Source organism: Sylvia atricapilla, chromosome 16, assembly GCF_009819655.1.
Source record: "Sylvia atricapilla isolate bSylAtr1 chromosome 16, bSylAtr1.pri, whole genome shotgun sequence".
Lineage (NCBI taxonomy): Eukaryota > Metazoa > Chordata > Aves > Passeriformes > Sylviidae > Sylvia > Sylvia atricapilla.
Genome location: NC_089155.1, coordinates 12274316 through 12292492, shown reverse-complemented (window position 1 = coordinate 12292492; position 18177 = coordinate 12274316). Strand labels below are relative to the sequence as shown.

At 46.1% G+C, this 18177-nt stretch overlaps 1 protein-coding gene across 1 annotated transcript in view; it reads right to left on the bottom strand.

The window, feature by feature from the left end:
* Nucleotides 1-1968: 1968 nt before the first annotated feature.
* Nucleotides 1969-18177, bottom strand: part of BMP7 (bone morphogenetic protein 7) — a 42749-nt gene continuing 26540 nt past the window's right edge. Inside the window, exons 3-8 of the mRNA XM_066331065.1 lie at nt 17410-17602; nt 7364-7512; nt 5993-6190; nt 3793-3869; nt 3091-3201; nt 1969-2567 (exon numbers count right to left, since the gene is read on the bottom strand). Coding sequence (XP_066187162.1) covers nt 2418-2567; nt 3091-3201; nt 3793-3869; nt 5993-6190; nt 7364-7512; nt 17410-17602 — 878 coding nt within the window. The 3' untranslated portion in view covers nt 1969-2417. The remainder of the gene's footprint in view (nt 2568-3090; nt 3202-3792; nt 3870-5992; nt 6191-7363; nt 7513-17409; nt 17603-18177) is intronic.

Sequence of the window (18177 nt, the reverse complement as noted above, 5' to 3'; positions counted from 1 at the left end):
AGATGGAAATAAATAATTCTTCTTCCACTTGTGACAACTATTTACATAAAAATGTACAAACAGTGAAGCCGATGTTGAGCCTAGCAACAGAAGTCCTGTTATTATGCTTAAAAACAACAACAAAAAACCAAAACAGAAACAATCCCCACATAATATTTACTATATGAATCCTATACAGCAAGATACCGTGGTCCAAGTTAAAAATGCAATACACCAACGCAGTGACCACCAACACTGAAACACCCGCAAGAGAAAACTAATCCTTGACTACTAAATAGTGGAAGTTCAGGCGTGATTATCTTTTAATTCTCTAGGCAGCACCTTCACTTCCTTCAGGAGGTTTACAGAAGCACTGGTGGATATATGTGTACAATGTCAAAGGATGCTTCCTGTCAAATTGAAACCTGTGTGATTTCAAAGGGTGCACCGAGGGCAGTTTTGGCTGTTGATGGTGGATGGTGCTGCCTGCAGGCTCCAGGAGAGCTGGGCTTTGGGCTTCAGCTGTTGTCCTGCCCTGTGGGTGGCTGTGTTTGCCCAAAGTCTCCCCGTGGGGAGGTTTGTTGGAGTCCTGCCTGTGGAGTGTGCCTGCTGCAGCCAGGCTGCTCCTGCAGATGTTGGAGTGGCCTGGCCGGGGTGCCAGGCACATCTGGCAACATCCAGCTGCTCACCAAGGCTCCCATCCAAAACCTACCAATGTCATGGATGGATTTCCCCTTTCCCATCAGCCTAATCCTGCTACTGAGAAAACTGCTGGGAAAACACCAATTGACTTCAGTGAGAATTAGGCCATGAAAAAACAAGTTTCCAATTTATTTCGTAGACAGTAAGGGTTTTTCCTTCCTTTGCTTATTCTTTTTAAAGTGAGGCATCTGGTCTGGATTTGATCTGTGACTTTAAGGGAGAAGAGCAGTGAGTGAAGTCCAGAATTTCATTTATCTTCTTTCTCTAACTCTCCTCTAAGGCAAGACATGGAGCCAAGTCCCCACTGTGGCTGCATGGCCCCATCTGCTCACTGAGCACAGACCCGTGGGATTCATGATGTCCTGGACTCGTCTGTTGGTCTGTTGTTAGCTTTTGGAAATTTGGAGATTTAGAGCTGGGTGTGCTGGACGTGGAGTTTTATTGAGCATAATTTTCTTTTTATCTCCCTGGTGAAATCTGTGCCAGTCCTGCTTTGGTGGGAGCCAAAGTGGGGAGTTGGTTTGTGATTGGTTTCTGCAACTTCGTATTCTTCTTCACAACTTCAATTGAGCCTTAATTACTGAAGTGTGGTGTTTGTGTAACCTGTGACTTTGAAAGAAGGAAAAACAAAAGCCTTGAGGGGACATTGTCTTGCTTCTGGTTCCAGCTTCTTGGTGGCCTTGAAGGGGATTGTTTTGGGGTTTTTTGAGGTGAAGCCAAGAGAGCAGGGGGTTTATCAGAAGCACTGGCCCCAGGAGGGAAGGGTTCCTAGCTTGTTCCCAGTCTGTGTGGTGCTGGGTGTAAATCCCAACTCACAACACCTTCTGCACTGGGTCTCCACACTCTTGGGAAAGTGCTGGCACTTGTTCCCTCAGGGAAGCCAATGGACATTTTCCACACAGGATCTTTAGTTACAGCTCTGTACCTGCTTAGCACGCCCCAGTTTGATCCCTGTTTCTCAGCATTTTGCTGCTTTCCTGTTTCAAGTTCATAGCAAATTGAAATACTTTCTGGCTGCAAGAGGAAACTTCCTTCCTCATTGCTAGGAAAAAAGTACATCCCAAAATTCTCATTCTTTGAAGTGCTTTTCTTCAATTCTTTTGCTTGCCAATCGATTTTTTTTTTCTCTTAGCCCAATCTGTCCTCTGAATTTGTGTCAATCCAGCTTTTGCTACTGTAGTTTAAAACTGGTAGCTGTATGTAATTCATCCTTGGTTTTGCTTATGAAATTGAAGCAGAGGGATGGAAGCAATAATTCTCTAACAAAATACCTGTTCACTCCAGGTATATTTTGTTCACTTATTTTATTGCAAACCGTGTTACAGGAACTACACACACTTATTAGTCACAGCACAGTCTCACCTTGGATAGATTATTACTGTTTTACTCACAATCAGCACTGGTGAGTTTGCAGTCTCCAGAAAGACTCATTTGCAAAAGTATGTACTGTAGGAGCCAATTTTGTAAGCAGATTTGGTTTTAAACGGTTTCTCTGGCTTGTTTCAGTTTACAAGCTCATTGTCTGTAATAAACTAAAACAAAATGTGTTCAAATGCCTCTTTAGATCCAGAAACTGTTCCATTGTCTGAACTTTCAGAGGCCTGGTCCTAAAATGGTTTGGGACTTTTTTAAACCCGTGGCTGGAGCACCAACCTTTCCCCCTCCCCCACAGAGCCACACAAACCCACTCTTTACAAATAACTTCTTTTTCTTTCTTCTTTCTCTTCCCTACCAACCTAGTGGCAGCCACATGCTCGTACCACCATGTTCCTGTATTTTTTTAAGATAACATTGGAGCTGTCATCGAAATAGAGCACTGAGATGGCGTTGAGTTGTGTAGGAGCACAGCAGGGTTTCGGCACAGTCTCTGGGTTTATAAAGTGAACCTGGGGAAGGAAAAGAGAGCAATGTTAAGATTTACTTTTCCACTCTCCTCCTCTATATTCTTCTCTCCTTGGGCGACCTTCTGCCTGTCCCATACCCTCACTCAGACAGTAGCTGAGCTGTGTAACTTTGGGGTTCACTGACCCTTTCCTCAGCCTGACCCTAAATCCACCTTTGCTGGCAGCAGGGAGTGGATCCTTGCAGAGCTTTCCCAAGAGCTGCTGACCGTGGGTCTCCTGTCTTGCTCCTTCCTCCCCGTGCAGTGGGACTAGCCCCCCATTGCAATGTCTATCACAGGGCCCCTCCACACCAGAGAGAGCCTGCCAATGCTGCACCAAAGACAGGGTCACTTCAGGTACTAATTCAGGCCACTCTGCCAGATGTGGAGCCTGATGCTGCAGGCACCTGGAGAGCTAAGGCAGATCTCCCCTCCCCTGTCAGCTCAGAGACCCTTTTGAGTATAAATTTCTTTCTGAGTAGCACCTGAAGGATGTAAGGCTGTGTTAGGAGGCAGGGTGCACCTACCAGTGTCTGTACAATGGCATGATTTGTAGCATTCATGTAGGAATTCAAGGGGAAAGCACATTCTCCTTCACAGTAATAGGCAGCGTAGCCCTCCGGAGCGATGATCCAGTCCTTCATTAAATTGAAGTCGTTAGATTGTGGAGAAAGACAGAAATGCAGTGAAACAAAAAGCCAATCAGCACGTAAATCTACACAGTCGTACATCCACTGGCCTGCAAAATAAAAATCTGCCCCCCTGGCCTTTCTCTTAAAAGCCCCTAAAGTGCCTGCTCTTCCTGGAGAGACACATCCCACACTGCAGATGTGCCCACAGAGCAGCTGAACATCTGGGTTCAGTTGTTTATCCATTCAGCAGTGTCCTCCTGGCTGTCCACAGCTTCACCCAGCAACACAATGCAGACACAAGCTTTCAGAAAGGAAAATGTCTTTAACCAGGTCTAAAAAACCAGGGAGATGAAAATGGAGAGCAGTGTGTGCCTTCAGCACTACCAGAGGGCCACAGCTCCCCGAAAGCACCTGAGTGTGCTGAGCTTCCAGCCAGTCTCACACCAAATATTTGTATTCCCAACTGAGCAGAAGCACTTCAGCACCCTAAAGGCAGCATGGATCATCTTTCCCCTCAGGATTTAAAATAAAAAAATCCAGTCAGTGGCTGGATCCCACTGCTGTGCTTGATAAATGATGTGCCAAGGCAGCCCTTACCTGCCACCCCAGGTCCCTGAAGCTGACATAGAGCTCGTGTTTCTTGCAGGCCTGTCTCTGGTCACTGCTGCTGTTCTCTGTCAGGGGAAAAAGGGTTTGGCCATGAGGTTGGGCTGCCCCAGCTCCCAGAGCCCTCAGCAGGGAGTGAGGTGTTGCTGCTCCTCTGCTGCACTTACGGCTTTTTTATTTTAGCTGTTTCAATCATATAATAATGGCTGGGTTCAACATATATCAAAAGAACTTCTGGCTTTTTTGTGCAAAGCAAAAAAAGACTTGGTAAAGTAGGTTTTCTATCTTTTCTTTTTTTTTCTTTTTTTTTTTTTTTCCCCTGGACTTCCTCTGACCTCCTAACAGATCACACGGATCACTCTGATCATTGCCTATACATAAAAGGAGAATCAGTGCAGTTTTAAAGTTTTGTTGGTCCTGGACATGAAGCCTGAGCTGAGGAGCCAAGTGGAAAGAATGGCTCAGGAAGAATTTCTTCACTGAAAGGGTGGTCAGGCACTGGAAGGAGCTGCCAGGAAGGCAGTGGAGTCCCCATTTCTGGAGGTGCTCAAGGGACTGGATGTGACACTCGGTGCTCTGGGCCGGTTGACAAGGTGGGAATTGGTCAAAGGTTGGATTTGATGATCTTTGCCAAGGTCCTTGCCAACCTTAATGATTCTATAAAAAAATCTCACAGCCTCTCCTTCCACTGAGTGAGGAGCTCCCAGAAGCAGCTGGAATTTCCTGCTGCCTCAGCAGAGCCAGCCCTGAGCTGTGGCTCCTGCTGGGACCATCATCAAGGGCCCCTTACTCTGAGGTATCACATACTTAAACCACATTTCTATTTCAAATGCCTGATGGGAGTTTTCTTCCAAATTAGGAAGCACAGCTCCCCCCAGAATAACAATGGTGGTCCTGAGAATGAATGGATTTTCCTCTTCTGTGGAAGAATTTTGGGACCACTACACTTTTTAGGGGCTAAACTTAAGCCTTGAAAATGAACAGCATTTGGATTCAGATCCACTGATTGCTTGGTCATTGCTTTAATGTAATTATCTTCCATTTCAAAATGAGAATTTATTTCATGTGGGAGAAAAGGAGTTTTTCTGCTTAGGTGCTTGGGGTATTTTTTTTAAATTTGGATCAAGAAATCCCTCCATTTAACATCACTTCAAAGATTCCTGACATTTTTGGAACAACCCTAACCCCACACAGTTTCAAACCACTGGTGGACCAAAGGGACAAGAAACAGATAAGGTGGGAAAAACCATTCCCACACCACCCCATGCCTGTTGGAGGCTGAAAATTTCAGGCTTTCTTGCTGAGGGGCACTGACCCTCAGGCAGGCAACTACATTTGACTTGAGGCCGTGGAACAGGCTTCTGAAATTGAGTGGTAGCACTGGGGTTGTGGGTGTGTAGTTTGAGTTGTGTTGTGTGATCTCACAGGGTGAAAAACTCAGATTTCAGGTTTTAGTATATAGCAGTATATGCAAAGCAATATGGAGGATTTGGGGTGTTGTCTAAGTCCTTTTTCCTTCTTCTTCATGGGTTGGGGAGGCTTTAGGTAAAGTCCACATTGCAGACTTCAAGTGGTTGGTTATTGGGTTTAAAGTAAAAATAATTTAGGTGGCATTTCACAATTGGGCATATTGTCCTTGAAAAGACCTTGTAGAGATAGAGTAGTGCTCCATTTCACCTTCATTTTCTACCTGTGTCAGTACCTGGAATATTCATTGACTGTACTGAGTCCTTTTGGCACCACAAGGGAAAGCAAATTCAGCTCTGTCATTTAAATGGAGGATTAAAAATTGCTGTAATTTAGAAATTCTGAATTCTGGTGCTTGCATTTCAGTACTGTTCTTTTGTAAATAAAGAACAATTTATTTCCATTAGACAATTATCTGTAATGCCATGAATGGTAACCAGTCATCGCTAAGAGGAATCTACTCCTAATTGTATTTGTTCTACACACAAGTTGTTCTTCCCTTGGTTCTCAAGGTTAAAACTTATTGCTTCTTCCATCATTTCCATCATTTTCTAACCTGCTAGTTAGAGCTCATGGCTCCTGAGGCTGTAAATAGATAAGAATTAATAAACACCGAGTCCAAATGCGACTCCCGCGTGTTAATCCCGGCTTGACCACCAAGAAGAAAAGAAGACAAAAACCCCACACAAGCCCAGAACCACAGAGCCAGCCCTCTGTGCTGTACCTGCAATGTTGGACACCCGGAAAGCTTCCTGGTTCTTTGGTGTTTTGGACCTGTTCTGGCTCCTCTGCTTGCCGCCCGTGGAGCGGATGCTGCGTAGGTGCACCTCGGTGGCTTTGAAGAAGGCCACGGTGAAGGGCTGCTTGTTCTGGGGGCCGTGCCTGCCGATCAGCCCCGCCAGCTTGGGGTTGATGCTTTGTCCTGCAACACACAACAGGCTGGGGTGACCCTGCAGCAGCTTTGCCAGCAGCCAGGATAACACAGGGAAGAGCTGCTGCCTGCTCAGGGTCATTCCATCAACCCTTCAAAAATCAGGATTTAATGCTCTTCTGACGAGAGCAGCTCAGCACAGTTAACTTCATTTTATATCTGTGTGTAAAAGTTACATTAAATAGCCCTACCTATAATTATTTTCCCCCAAATCCGCTTAGCGTTAACTTTTCCTGCATTCTTTAGAGGGGTTTCTTCAAGTTCACCAACCTATAATTTGAAGTGATCCTATAAAAGGAGCCATAAAAGTCAGCCCATAGGAACACTAAATTCCCACTGGAAGGTTGTTAGCTTAAAATAAAAATGCCTTGCATGAAATGCTGACAGATTTCCAGATATACCTTAGCTGAGAGAAACAAATGTTTAGAGACATTTTGCTTATTGCTGCATCTTGCCACCACCATACCTGATAACTTTGTACAAAACTTTGATTATCATCCATGTGTCCTTCATCTTGGGCTTTAGAATAATTTGGTTTTTTGGTAAAAGACTATTAGTATGTTTCTCTGTAGAATCGAATCAATTATTTACAAAAAAGGCAAGGAGAGGGTGCCAGTGGGAAATTCAATGTTTCTCATTTTTGCTGTTGAGGGATGTCTGGATGCTGTTGCAAAATGCAGAGGTGATACCCAGCATTATTTTATACCAAGCTACAGAGTGCTGCTGCTAAAACCAAGTTATGGTAATGGTTTTGTGATCCTTTTGCTAAGACAGAGCTGGGCCTTGACAGCCACGGATCAAATGTGCCAAAGGACAGCTGACCCTTTCCTGGAGAAGCCCTGCAAGGCAGCCTGGTCAGGGAGAGTGGGAAAAGGGCTCTCAGTTCACTTCTTTTGCATGATTTTTTAAAAAAATAGACTGTATTTGTCTCATGATTACATATCATGTAACAGCAGATACAAAGAAAGCTTGGGGGTTGATTTAATTTGGGTTTTTTTTACTTCTTTTAAACCCTTGAGGATTGCCCAAGGGGTAAAGTGTTGCATCAAAATCCCTCTGTGCTTACAGCACAGCAGGATTGGTGAATCCTCAATGCTTCCCCTGGCTGGGAATCATGTGCCTGAAGCAGAAACTCCCAGATTTCTGCTGCTGTGGGACACTCACCATCAATGCCCTCCACGGAGAGCTGCAGCCCGAGGTTGTGCTGGGGGTTCACCACCCAGTGGTTGCTGGTGGCGGTGATGTCGAACACCAGCCACCCTTCCTCTGCAGCCCAGATGGTCCTGGAGTCCAGCAGGAACAAATCTGAATCCCTGGAGCAAAGGAAGCAGAGTTCCCAGTTAGCCAAGGTCTCCCCTGGGGTCTCCACAAGCATCCCTCAGGGATTTCAGCAGAGCAGGGCTGCTCTGTGTCCCCCTCTAATCACCCCCAGAGGAAGTTCTCTTCTCTTCAAAAAAAGAGCATGGCTTGAAGCAGAGCTGGGGTGGTTTGGGGTTACTTTGCTCTTACAGTTAACCTTGAGCTCCTGATGCAAGCCAAAAAAACTCTTTGCCAGGCACAGATCCGCAGAATGACTGTTTGCATATGCAAACCTGGTAATTGGGCAGACAATGCTGCTCATTAGCCTTTCCACACTTAATTTCCTGACTTTCATGCATCACTGTAGCGTTGGTGCAAGCCAGCTGGAACGCTGGTGTGCATAATTAACACGTGTAATAGGTTTTCTTTAATTTGCTCATCTGAGGTCACAGATAACTGATTGAGGCACTAACCCTCTGCACAGTCACAGGTCTGCACTACTGTGGGTCACAATCTTTTTTTTTCAATTCATTGCTTGGGTGGTTTTGTTTTGTTGTTGTTTGTTGGTTTTTTTTTTGTTGTTGTTGTTGTTTTTTTTTTTAAGGCTGCTGCTGGGTTACTTTAGCTGAAGAAATAATATCAGAAAATGAAAAAGATCCTAAATAGAGAGATTCTGTTCTTTTGGAAAAGGTGAAATTATTTCAGATTCACAAGATGTTTCCTGGCAAATTTCTGAAAAATTAAAATTTGAGAAAACACGGGTACTATAAAGGAAGGAGTGTTCTCTTATGAGAAAAGAAGGAGATAAAACTCAGATTAAAAAATGGATGCTGTTGCAGTTCTTTTATAAAAAATTACTTTAAGAGAACAAAGACACATGGTGGAAGTGTCTAGACAAGTCTTGTAAGAGCTGCTTTTGTACCTACAGTGAACAAACATGATAACTTGTTCAAGTGTAATTATATCCTTTTGAATGAAGAACTGTCCTTGAAAAACCCTTTAATCACACCCTCAAAGCTTTAAAAGACCTTATGAATTTTGTCACTATGGATTTGTCAGTGCAAATATATATATATTTAACTTAGTTTACACCATTCCTCTTGTTTGCATGAGACATCAAGTGATCAGAAATTAATCTGAGGAGAACTGTTGGCATTAGGGCTTTTGACTTTGGCTTTTAGTGATTCTTTTCCCTTTGACACACCAAGAAATTAGAAGCTTTTGTCCCACACAGAACAGGAATGGAGAAGATTTTGCAATGCTTTTACTATTTAGCTTTCAACCTTAGTGGGCTGGACTGTGTGAGAGAAGAGTTTTTCTCTGTGAGCTAAGGGATGTCACCACTCACCTCTGACTCTGCTGGCTTACACAAAATTAAATTTCTCAAGTGAGTTCCTGCAGGGCACATGAGAACATGGCCCAGGGTGTGCAAGAAGAGGATTCTGTGTTTCCTCCCTAAAGCAAATAGATAAATAGATTTGGATATCCCACGGCTGAGTGTGCAGCCAGTGCTGCTGAGGGTGCAGTTAGGGATTGCTTTTAAGCCAAGTTCTGCTTTGTGGAAGAAGCCCTGGAGCAGGACAGGACTTGCTGCAACACTTCCTTGCTAAGGCAGAGGGGATCCTATGGGAATATTCCAGTTTGGGACCAGAGTGGGTGGCTCAGGAAGGGGCTGTGCTGCAGCAATGCAGAGGCTCAGGTGCTGGGAGCTCAGTCAGCTCTGCTGAGTGCTCCCAGGAAAAGCCCTCTCCCATCAGACACAGCAATGCAGGATGCTTGAACTCCAACCAGGGGACAGATTTCCTGGGGTTTCTTCCCCACCCAGGAGCAGTGGCCCTGTTCCCACACCACAGGACACCTCCCAGCCTTCCCTGTTTACAACACACTGACCCAAACACATCCCAGAGGAGCCAGGGATGAGGGAGTTGCATGGATTGGCCCATTCCAGTGGCTGAAGCCAAGTTTCCAGGAGGAAAGGGTTTTTATATTCACACAGTACAATATTTAAGCAAAGCCCCTGACTGGAACTCATCATTCACACAAGGTTTAGTTAACAGAGTCCTGATTTGCTTGGTTTTCTCACTTTGCAGTTTGCAGGTAGATCATGGCAGCAGTCAGGATAATTTTTTTGTTTTTAGCTACTGCTCAACTGCTGCAGTATTATTACTCAGAAAAAAACAGCCTTTAAGCTTCCCATGCTGACATGATGCAATCGGGGTAAGCAGACAACATGAGGCATCAAGTACCAGGGTGAGTCAGTCTGGGAAATTGTATAATGCGTTTGTTTTCCTGTAGTTACAGCAATGTGCAAACAATGGGCCTGGAGGGGAAGCCCGAAGTGAGAGAGATCAAAGGGACCCACTGAAGGGAAATGTCCTTCCCACACACACTTGGAACATTTGGACCCCAAAAAAAGCCCCGTGTCAGATGCTCTTTGGTGGAGTTCAAGCACTCCTGGATTAGCTCTTTCCGCCCTGGCCCACCAGCAGTGGCCAGGGGTGGGATGCAAAACCTCACTGGTGTTGCAAGCAGGAGGCTCCTGAGATTGTGGCTCCTGTTCTGAACGAAAGAAATCTCTAATTCTTTTCAAAAAGAGCAACCTCCTTTAAGTGGAATGTCCTGCTCTCCAAAGACAGGCAAACAGCATTAAATCACCAGCTAATAGGCAGCCAGCCCTTGAGATATCCTTGTTGGACAGGACACAGTAAACACAGCAGAGAAATGTTGTTCTGCTAAGATTTAAACAACATTTATTCTGAGGGCTGCCATCTAATGACTGTCACAGAAGGTAGTGCTGGTTAAGTCTAACTCATGTGGCTGGTTTGGGTTTTTAGCTGTGAGATAAAGATCTCAGCTCAAAGAGAAAAGATTTCTAGTGCACGTCTCACTCCTGTACCTCACCTGCCAACTCTGTGCTCACAGAGCATGTTCCTGCAGTGATGGGAATGATGGCACTGCAGCAAGGAGGCAAAAAAACCCCTTTGGTTCCTTGGCCCTGCATTCAGTCCCTTCATTTTAGAACTTGAGTGCATGCAAGAAACTGCACCACGCCTTTTTCCAGAGCAGGAGATAGGAAAGGCACATGATCCTCCTTCTACAAAAAATTAAGCTGGGACATGGAAACGTTAATGTCTAGATTAGAGTTACATAAATTACAAGGTCTGGATCCAGACCACAAGTATGTTCTGTTGAGACCACATCAAAATGGCTCAGCGTTCAAAGAACTGACATCAGCGGGAGTGTCAGAGCTTTCAGCAATGATAAAATTTGGGGCTTTCTGCTCGGTTTTCTCAAGCATCAGGCTCTCAGCGGAGCCTGAGATGAGGACAGGAGGTTGGCATTTGCCTGCTGAAGCCTTTGGTTGCTTCTGGCACTGGATGCCAGACAGGAGAGTCACCTCCCGTTGGAAAGCACTCCCAAAAATTTTGTCTACAGGTCATGTAAGTGCTGTGTGGTCTGTGAAACTTCCTCAGTGAGCTTGTTTTCTGGGCTCAGGGGTGAGTAACAAGTCCTGCAGCGTGAGGGTGGCTGGCCAGGACGCATGTGAGATCGTGTCTGGGAAGCAGCTGGAGCTTTGGAAGGGCTGACCTGCCAAAGGGCTGATGGTGGTAAGGAAAGGGATCACAATTAATTAGTGGAAGAGAAAAGGGCTGGAAGAAGCGAGGATTGTGGGGATGAGCACAGAAATAAGAGAACACAACTACAGAAGAGGCAGGGAAGGGAAGGTGTGGGATAAAGGAAGTTGTTGCAACGTGGCAATTCTAAAATAAGAGAAAGGATTAACAACCATGAAGCTTCATGAAAAAAAGTATGTATGGCTTCTTTGCTTTTTCAGTCCCTGGGATGCAGTTTGGTTTGAAGCCATAACCACAAGAAATAGATACAAAAATGAGAAGTGCTGCATCTGCCCCAATGGCCTGCCTTGGTGAGCTGGGGCATGAGGAGAACATGGATGGAAACATAAAAGAGACAGAAATTCTGCATTAGCAAAAGAACAGGAGATAAAACTCTGCCTTTATAGACCATCAAGCTGTAAGGCCTACACTATTTTAGGACAGTCCTCTTGCCAAACAGTCCCTGCTTTTACGTCTGTTTTCTCCACTCACTGTCCTCATCCCACTCATCAGCCCTGCTATTTCAAGCTGCTGGTTGACAAGTGGTAGTAAATACTAATGAGCACTTCCAAGTGGGATAAAAATAAATGGGAAAAAAGACAGGCAGCAGCAGTGGAGGTGACTCTTGGCAGTTTCCATTACCCTGGCAGGCAAGGTGATTTCTGTGACCAGCCAGCACTCAGTGCTGGGAGCAGCCCCAGAGCCCTGGCCCACCTGGCAGTGTCCTGGCAGCAGCAGGTCCTGCTGTCCCCTGCCTGCATCAGGGACAGGGAATCCCTCAGCCCAGGGAGCACCTGGGCTGCCCTGATCCCTCCCTGCTACCTGCAGGAATTACAAACCTCTCAGTGTTTCAAACAGTAACCTTGAGACAGCCTTTTAATGGCTTTACAAATGTGGGTTAACCCTCCTGCTTCTGTCTGAGAGTAAGAAACACTTGAGGCACGGATATGTTGAATTCTTATTGATTCAGCATGTAAACCACAGTGTCTAAGCCAGGAGCACAATCCTCTCCTTTTGACCCACACTCTAACCCTAGAGGGGCTGTGTGGGTCACAGGCACAGTGCAGGTTTTCCAGCAGACAGCCCAAGGACAGAGCTGCCATGGGGGAAAAGGGTTTATTCACCAGGTTTGAGCAGGTGGAGGGAGGAGAAGGCAGAAAGGGCACCCTGGGAGGGTGAGAGGAGATGTGGGGTTAGAAGACATCTGTTTGGATTAAAAACCTGCCACATCCAGATTCCAGTTTGCTTGGTGTCATTGCTTAAAGTCAGCTGCAGCTGTCCAAAGACAAGCTTAGGAAAATATTTTTCAGACTTTCCTACTTCGAGAGGGCCCCAGGATCTCCCTGGGCCTCTCCCTGGCACGTTTGCAACACCCTCTGTACACAGACCTGATGCAGCCCTCCTCCCACACCTTCCCTTCCCTGGGATCCCCTGCTTTTCCTGCCCTCTCCCTCCCCACTGATAAAACTCTCCCCACTGATAAAACTCTCCCCACGGCCCCAGGAAGGAGCCACCAGCCAAACACAGCCCCGGGGCTCTGCCAGGTGAAGGGATGTTCACAGAAGGGAATTCAGTTTGCTTAGAGGTGTTTTCCAAGGATTGGCCTGAAAACTGGCTGGTAGTGAAACAGATCTGTGTGAATTCTGCTGAATCTAGGGAAAAATGAAATTCACTTTAAAATTGCAGCAGATGCTTAATTCTGCTTTGTGTGCTTCTAGTAGCTGTGTTGCCTTTCTTAACACAGAGTTGGAGAAGGGTAAGATCTAGATCTCAAAAGCTGATTAAAACTGGGGAGTTTGTTACTGAGATGCAACATGTTTCCTAAACATGAATCCTCTTGTAAAAACAGTGCTGAGAGAAATGAGGTTATACACACATCTCTGACTCTTTCTGTGCAGATGTTTCTGCTCAGCATCGAAGGGTTTGTTCATTAGGGCATCACTTACCCAGCAAGGACCCACTGGGGTATGCAAAATGCCTCCTGCAGCTCCTCAAGTGCCTGTGAAAGGTTGTGCCTTGCTAAGTTCAAGGTTTGTCAGAGGTTTTGCAGGCTGCAGTGAATTTTAGGAATGGTCTGAAGGAGAAAACTCTGTTTTCTCTGACCAAACCCAGTTCTTGGAGAGCTGCAGGATCTCTGTGCTCAAGTTCCCTTGCTACTCGCTGAGAGATAAATGTGATTATCGACTGAGTTGCAGATAAGTCACCAAAAACCTACAATCAAAGTTCTTGTCGTGTTTGTAGATACCGTCATGGTGCTGGGGCACATCCTTAAATCAAACTGTGCCGTGCTCAGAACCATCACACTGGTGCTTTAAAAAGCTCCAAAAAGAGGCACATCTGCTTTATGGGCTGGCTGGGCCCAAGCCTTTCTTAGGTACTAGAATTACATGTCTCAACCCACAACATGGAACCAGACCCCAAAGAATGGCAGAAGGGGTCTGGAGAGGGGCTCAGGTTTGATCTGGTGCAGCAGTGGTGTAGTTTGAAGCTCAAGCTAAAGCGTTCCAGCTGCAAGTCAAACCCAGGAATGCATCCTGCAAGATCTGATTTTTCTGTAGGGCTGGTAACATGAGCATTCAAATCACTGCCTTTGAAGCCCGTGAAATCCATAATGGCCACAAAGTGAACGTGTAACAACTACATTTCAATTACCAAAGGCCGGTCAAGTACCTGGTTTTATTCTCTCCAGCAACAAAACTCCCATCGACTTCAAAGGGATGGGGATTCACTCTGCAGTGCAAGTGCTGGGCCCAGGGAAATAGGAGATGTAACTCTGGCATGAGGTATTTCAGCTTCAAAAGGTGCAGACAGAAAAGCAAGACTGAGCTTTGGGGCAGCTCTACAAGTCTGCATTTTTACCGCAGCTCCACGTTAATGAACTGAGGGGGATGAACTGAGCACTGGGATCTGCTTTGCTCTCCCTCCTATTCCAGGAGGGAGGAGACCTGAGCAGCACCTGGCTCCCCAAAGGTCACCTCCAGCTCCCACTGAGCAGCGTTTGTCACCCCAAAGGTGGGCTGGATGCCCTGCTGCTCTCACCCTTCTCGGGTCAGCCACTGGCTTTGTAAAACCCCTCCCCAGGCTGTTGGGTGAGTGAGCCACAAAGCCCAAACAGAAGTTGGACATGAGTCACTGGACTTTGAGTTATGCACTCCAAAGCTTTGAGATGCGTTATACCGGTTAAAACATCATCGGTGGTTGTGATATTTGGGACATTTTTGTTCATGAATGTACTTGTTTGCCTGAAGTGAATAAGTGATGCTCTGTGCCCAAAGAATGCCGTGCATGCCTTTTGAGCAAGGAGACATTGCCGGTTTGAAGAGCTTGCCTTGCAACGAAAGATTTGGGAAAGTCAGAAAGAATATTTGATCCTTTAGCCTGATTTCCCACAAACACCTGTGATAATATCTTCAGTCTGACAGAGATATAATTTCTAGTAGTCCAAAGTATCTCATCTGCTGCAAAGGACGGGGCTGGGCTCTCATTTTTACTGCCAGGGTTGTCAGGTTGAGCAGGTGGATGGGGCAGAGCTTCTACCCTGCAAACATTTGTGCTGCTGAGGGGCAGGATTTCAGGAATAATCTGCTGGGGGTGCAGCTGCTGCTCTGGAAACACCTAAGCCCGGATTTTTCACTGACAATGAAGCGCACACAAGAGATGTTGCTGGTTAGATACCTCCAACCTGTCTGAACTCGTGAAGTCATTAACTGCTGAGCTGCTCATACCTCTGCTTTATGTGAGCTGAGGGCATCATCACGCCCTCCAAACTGGAGCCTCATCCGTGGTTTCACTGAAAATCCTGCCTTCAGCACCTCTCAGGGAGGAAAATCTCCCCAGCCACCCTGAGCTTGAGCTTTCCAAGCTGGCCCTGTGCTGCTGTGTGGCTCTGGGAGCTGTCCTGCTCTCTGCTGAGTGTGAGATGATGCTGAGCTGCCCCTGGCAGGAGCTGCTGTGCGCCTGGGGCACTGCACAGGAGCAGCACCAGCCTTGGAGAATCCCTGGCTTTTCAGGTCTCAAAAGGCAATTTCCAGCAGTGCTCCTGTGTCAGCAGCAGAGCAGGAAACCCAAAGGCAGCAGAGGTTTCCCTGCCTGCGTGGGGGAGAGGGTTTGGCTTTGTTTTGCTCTTGTTGCTAACAACCGTCAGATGGGGCTGACTTTCCAGCGGCTCAGGATGGGACAAACAGCCAAGGAAGCATCAAAGGGAATGGGTGTTTTTTGATCAACACTGGAGAGAGTTTGTTTTCTTTCTCCACTTGCCCAATGACACACTGACTTGGATGACTGGGCTGTGACAGAGCCGGGTGGAAAATGTCAGTGGAAAAACGCAGGAAAAAAAAAAAGAGCAAATATTTTTACAAATGGTAGTGACAATATTTTTTACCTTTGGTCCATCCAAACCAACGGGAATATTTTTTCAGGACAAACTGTTCGAAACTCACCATAGCCTGTGCCAAAATGTATGCAAAAGGGGAATATGCATGAACACTCGTTAAAAACAGTGTTCCTGTGGTGGATATGATGCAGTAAAACTGCATCTAATCTTGTGGCTGGAACATCTGTATAATTAGCAAGATTCCTCACCTCTTCCAGACAGTGCTTGATGTATATGCCCTCTCTCTGCACACATTTTTTTCCTTTAGGAATAGGAATTAGTGGAGGAGTTTGCAGAAGCATTTGCTGCTCCACATACAGCTGTCCCCAGTAGCACCTTCCCATCCTCCCTAAACAAAGCTGTAACAAACTTTCGGATGCACCACTGTAAAATTAAGATATCAGATCTCGTTCTGACTCTGTCAGTAAGATTCCTCGTGGGCACCTCACTCATCAGGACCTGAGGGATGACTTCCCTGTGTCTGATGAGGAAGGTCATTTAGTGTAGAGCAGGTTCCTGGCAATCCCCCCACGCCCTGGCACACAGGTTGGTGCCTCCTCCTCTGCCAACACATCTACAGTTTCTGCTCTTCCCAAGACTGGAAAGTCATCCCTGCAGGCTTGTACCCAAATAATCTACTCAAGAAATACAGCAAAGGGAGGCTGCTGCCTCTGGAACGGCCTAAGAGGGAACAAACTGAAATGCTTTGGGTAAACAGGACATCTGATGGGTCCTGTGCACAGTTCTGGGTTGTTGTCTTCTTTAAGGAAGACCTGGTTAAAATCTACAGTTTGAATTACCACTGTTTGATGAAAATAGATTCATTTTAACACAGTCTCCAAAGACTGCAAATAACTGCATCATTAGAAATGCCAGGAGAACTGTGAGTTTTAAGCTATAAAATCAGAATTTCAGATGTGGAAGAAAACACACCAGTGGTTAAATATTTTTACTATCCAACAAAGCCAGTAGAAATTCTCACCATTAAAAAAAACGTTGACAAGGTTTCTTGACATATTTCAATTTTTTCTGCATTTTTATTAGCTCTTATAAAACTATAAAGCCAGAGTCCTGATTATACTTTTTCTCTTACCCTTTTGGACTTTTCACTTTTTAAATCCCTAGTGTTTCTTTTTTCATAAACCTAAATTAGGACTATAGTATTATTAGCCCGTGTTTAGCAGTCCTACAGAATATCTTCTGACTAGAATGTGATTGTAAATACTTCTCACGTAAATAAATGCAATCTCACTTTTGGTAGGATTTGTATGTGAAAGAACTATGTGCAAATGAAACTAAGTGCCTTTGATAAGTGGTTTGGGATTGCTGATTAATTGGAACTAAAACCAGATGAGAAAATTGAACATATGTTCTTATTCAAGTTCCCTGGAGGATTTGTCAGGGAGCTTGGCATACATTAACAATTGCTTGGAAGGGATTTAATGGCTCATTTTGTAGTTTTGCACATGCAGAACAATCAGTCAATATAAAAAGCATGGTGTCATCTGTCTTTGTTAATTAGAGAGCTCGAATGCCTTTGATAATAAGGACCAGTAATTAAGCTACAATTCCAAAGGAAGCATTTGGGTTTGCCACCTCAGGATCCACCAGAGGCAGAAGGAATGGGGGGAGTACTTCCAGAAATCTTGAAATATTGCTGGTTTATGATAGTTTTCTTGCACTAGCACACGGCCAGGCCACTGAGTGCTCCCAGAAGGCAGAGCAGGAGTGCTGGGGATGCTCCCTGGGGCACGGGGAGGTTCACAGGGCACCTGTCCCCACCTCAGAACACACAGGAGCCGCATGGGCTGAGTTCCCTGGGTCTGAGTCCAACCCAGCCCCTGCTGCTGACGGCACCAGGAGCTCTGCCAGCACTGGGGGTAAGTCCCTAGTGCTGTCAGCAGGGTGTCCCTGCCAGCCCTCACCTTCCCGGGTGCTCCTGCAGGACCTGGTAGACGCTGATCTGGAAGGTCTCGTTGTCGAAGCGCTCGCGGATGTAATCCTTGTAAATCCTGAACTCGGCCGCCGTCACCGCCTCCCCCTCGGGGATCCTGGAGAGATCAAACCTGAACTCTCGGTAGTGGCAGCGCTGGTGGTGGAACTCTCTGTCATGCTCCACTGGAACAGAAAACAGCCCATTAGCCACCTGCTTTGTTCCCCTTCCCCTGGCCATCAAACGCGCGCGCGGGTTTCCACAACAGGGCAGGAATATCTGATTGCACATAGGAAATACCTGCCTCTATCTGGGCTATTATAGGCATATACGGGTTTATCAGGCTCCCTTCGGAACAGTTTTACAGTTGGCTGGTACAGGGGACCATTGTGTTTTAATGATTTTTGGCAGCTTTGTGCTTGACAAGTGACTCTGGACATTTGCCACCGATAACGGCCGCGCTGCTGTGGGAAGGAGCTGAGACAAACAGATGGGGCTTTTCAGGAGAGCTGGTTCTTGGCCTGGCTCTGCTCCTGACAATCACACACACACACGCACATACCCACACACTGTAGACACAAATTCCAGCCCTTGAGGCTTTTCATGCCACTGAGCCACGTTTGGTGCCAGCTGAACTCATCACAAGCTCACGGCTCTGCTCCGTAAGGGTCAAAGATTTTGTTTTAAAGGCTCTTTAGCGATCAGGGCTGTGAAGCAACTGCTCAAAGTGAGGCCTTTCTTCCTCCTCCCAACCCTGACT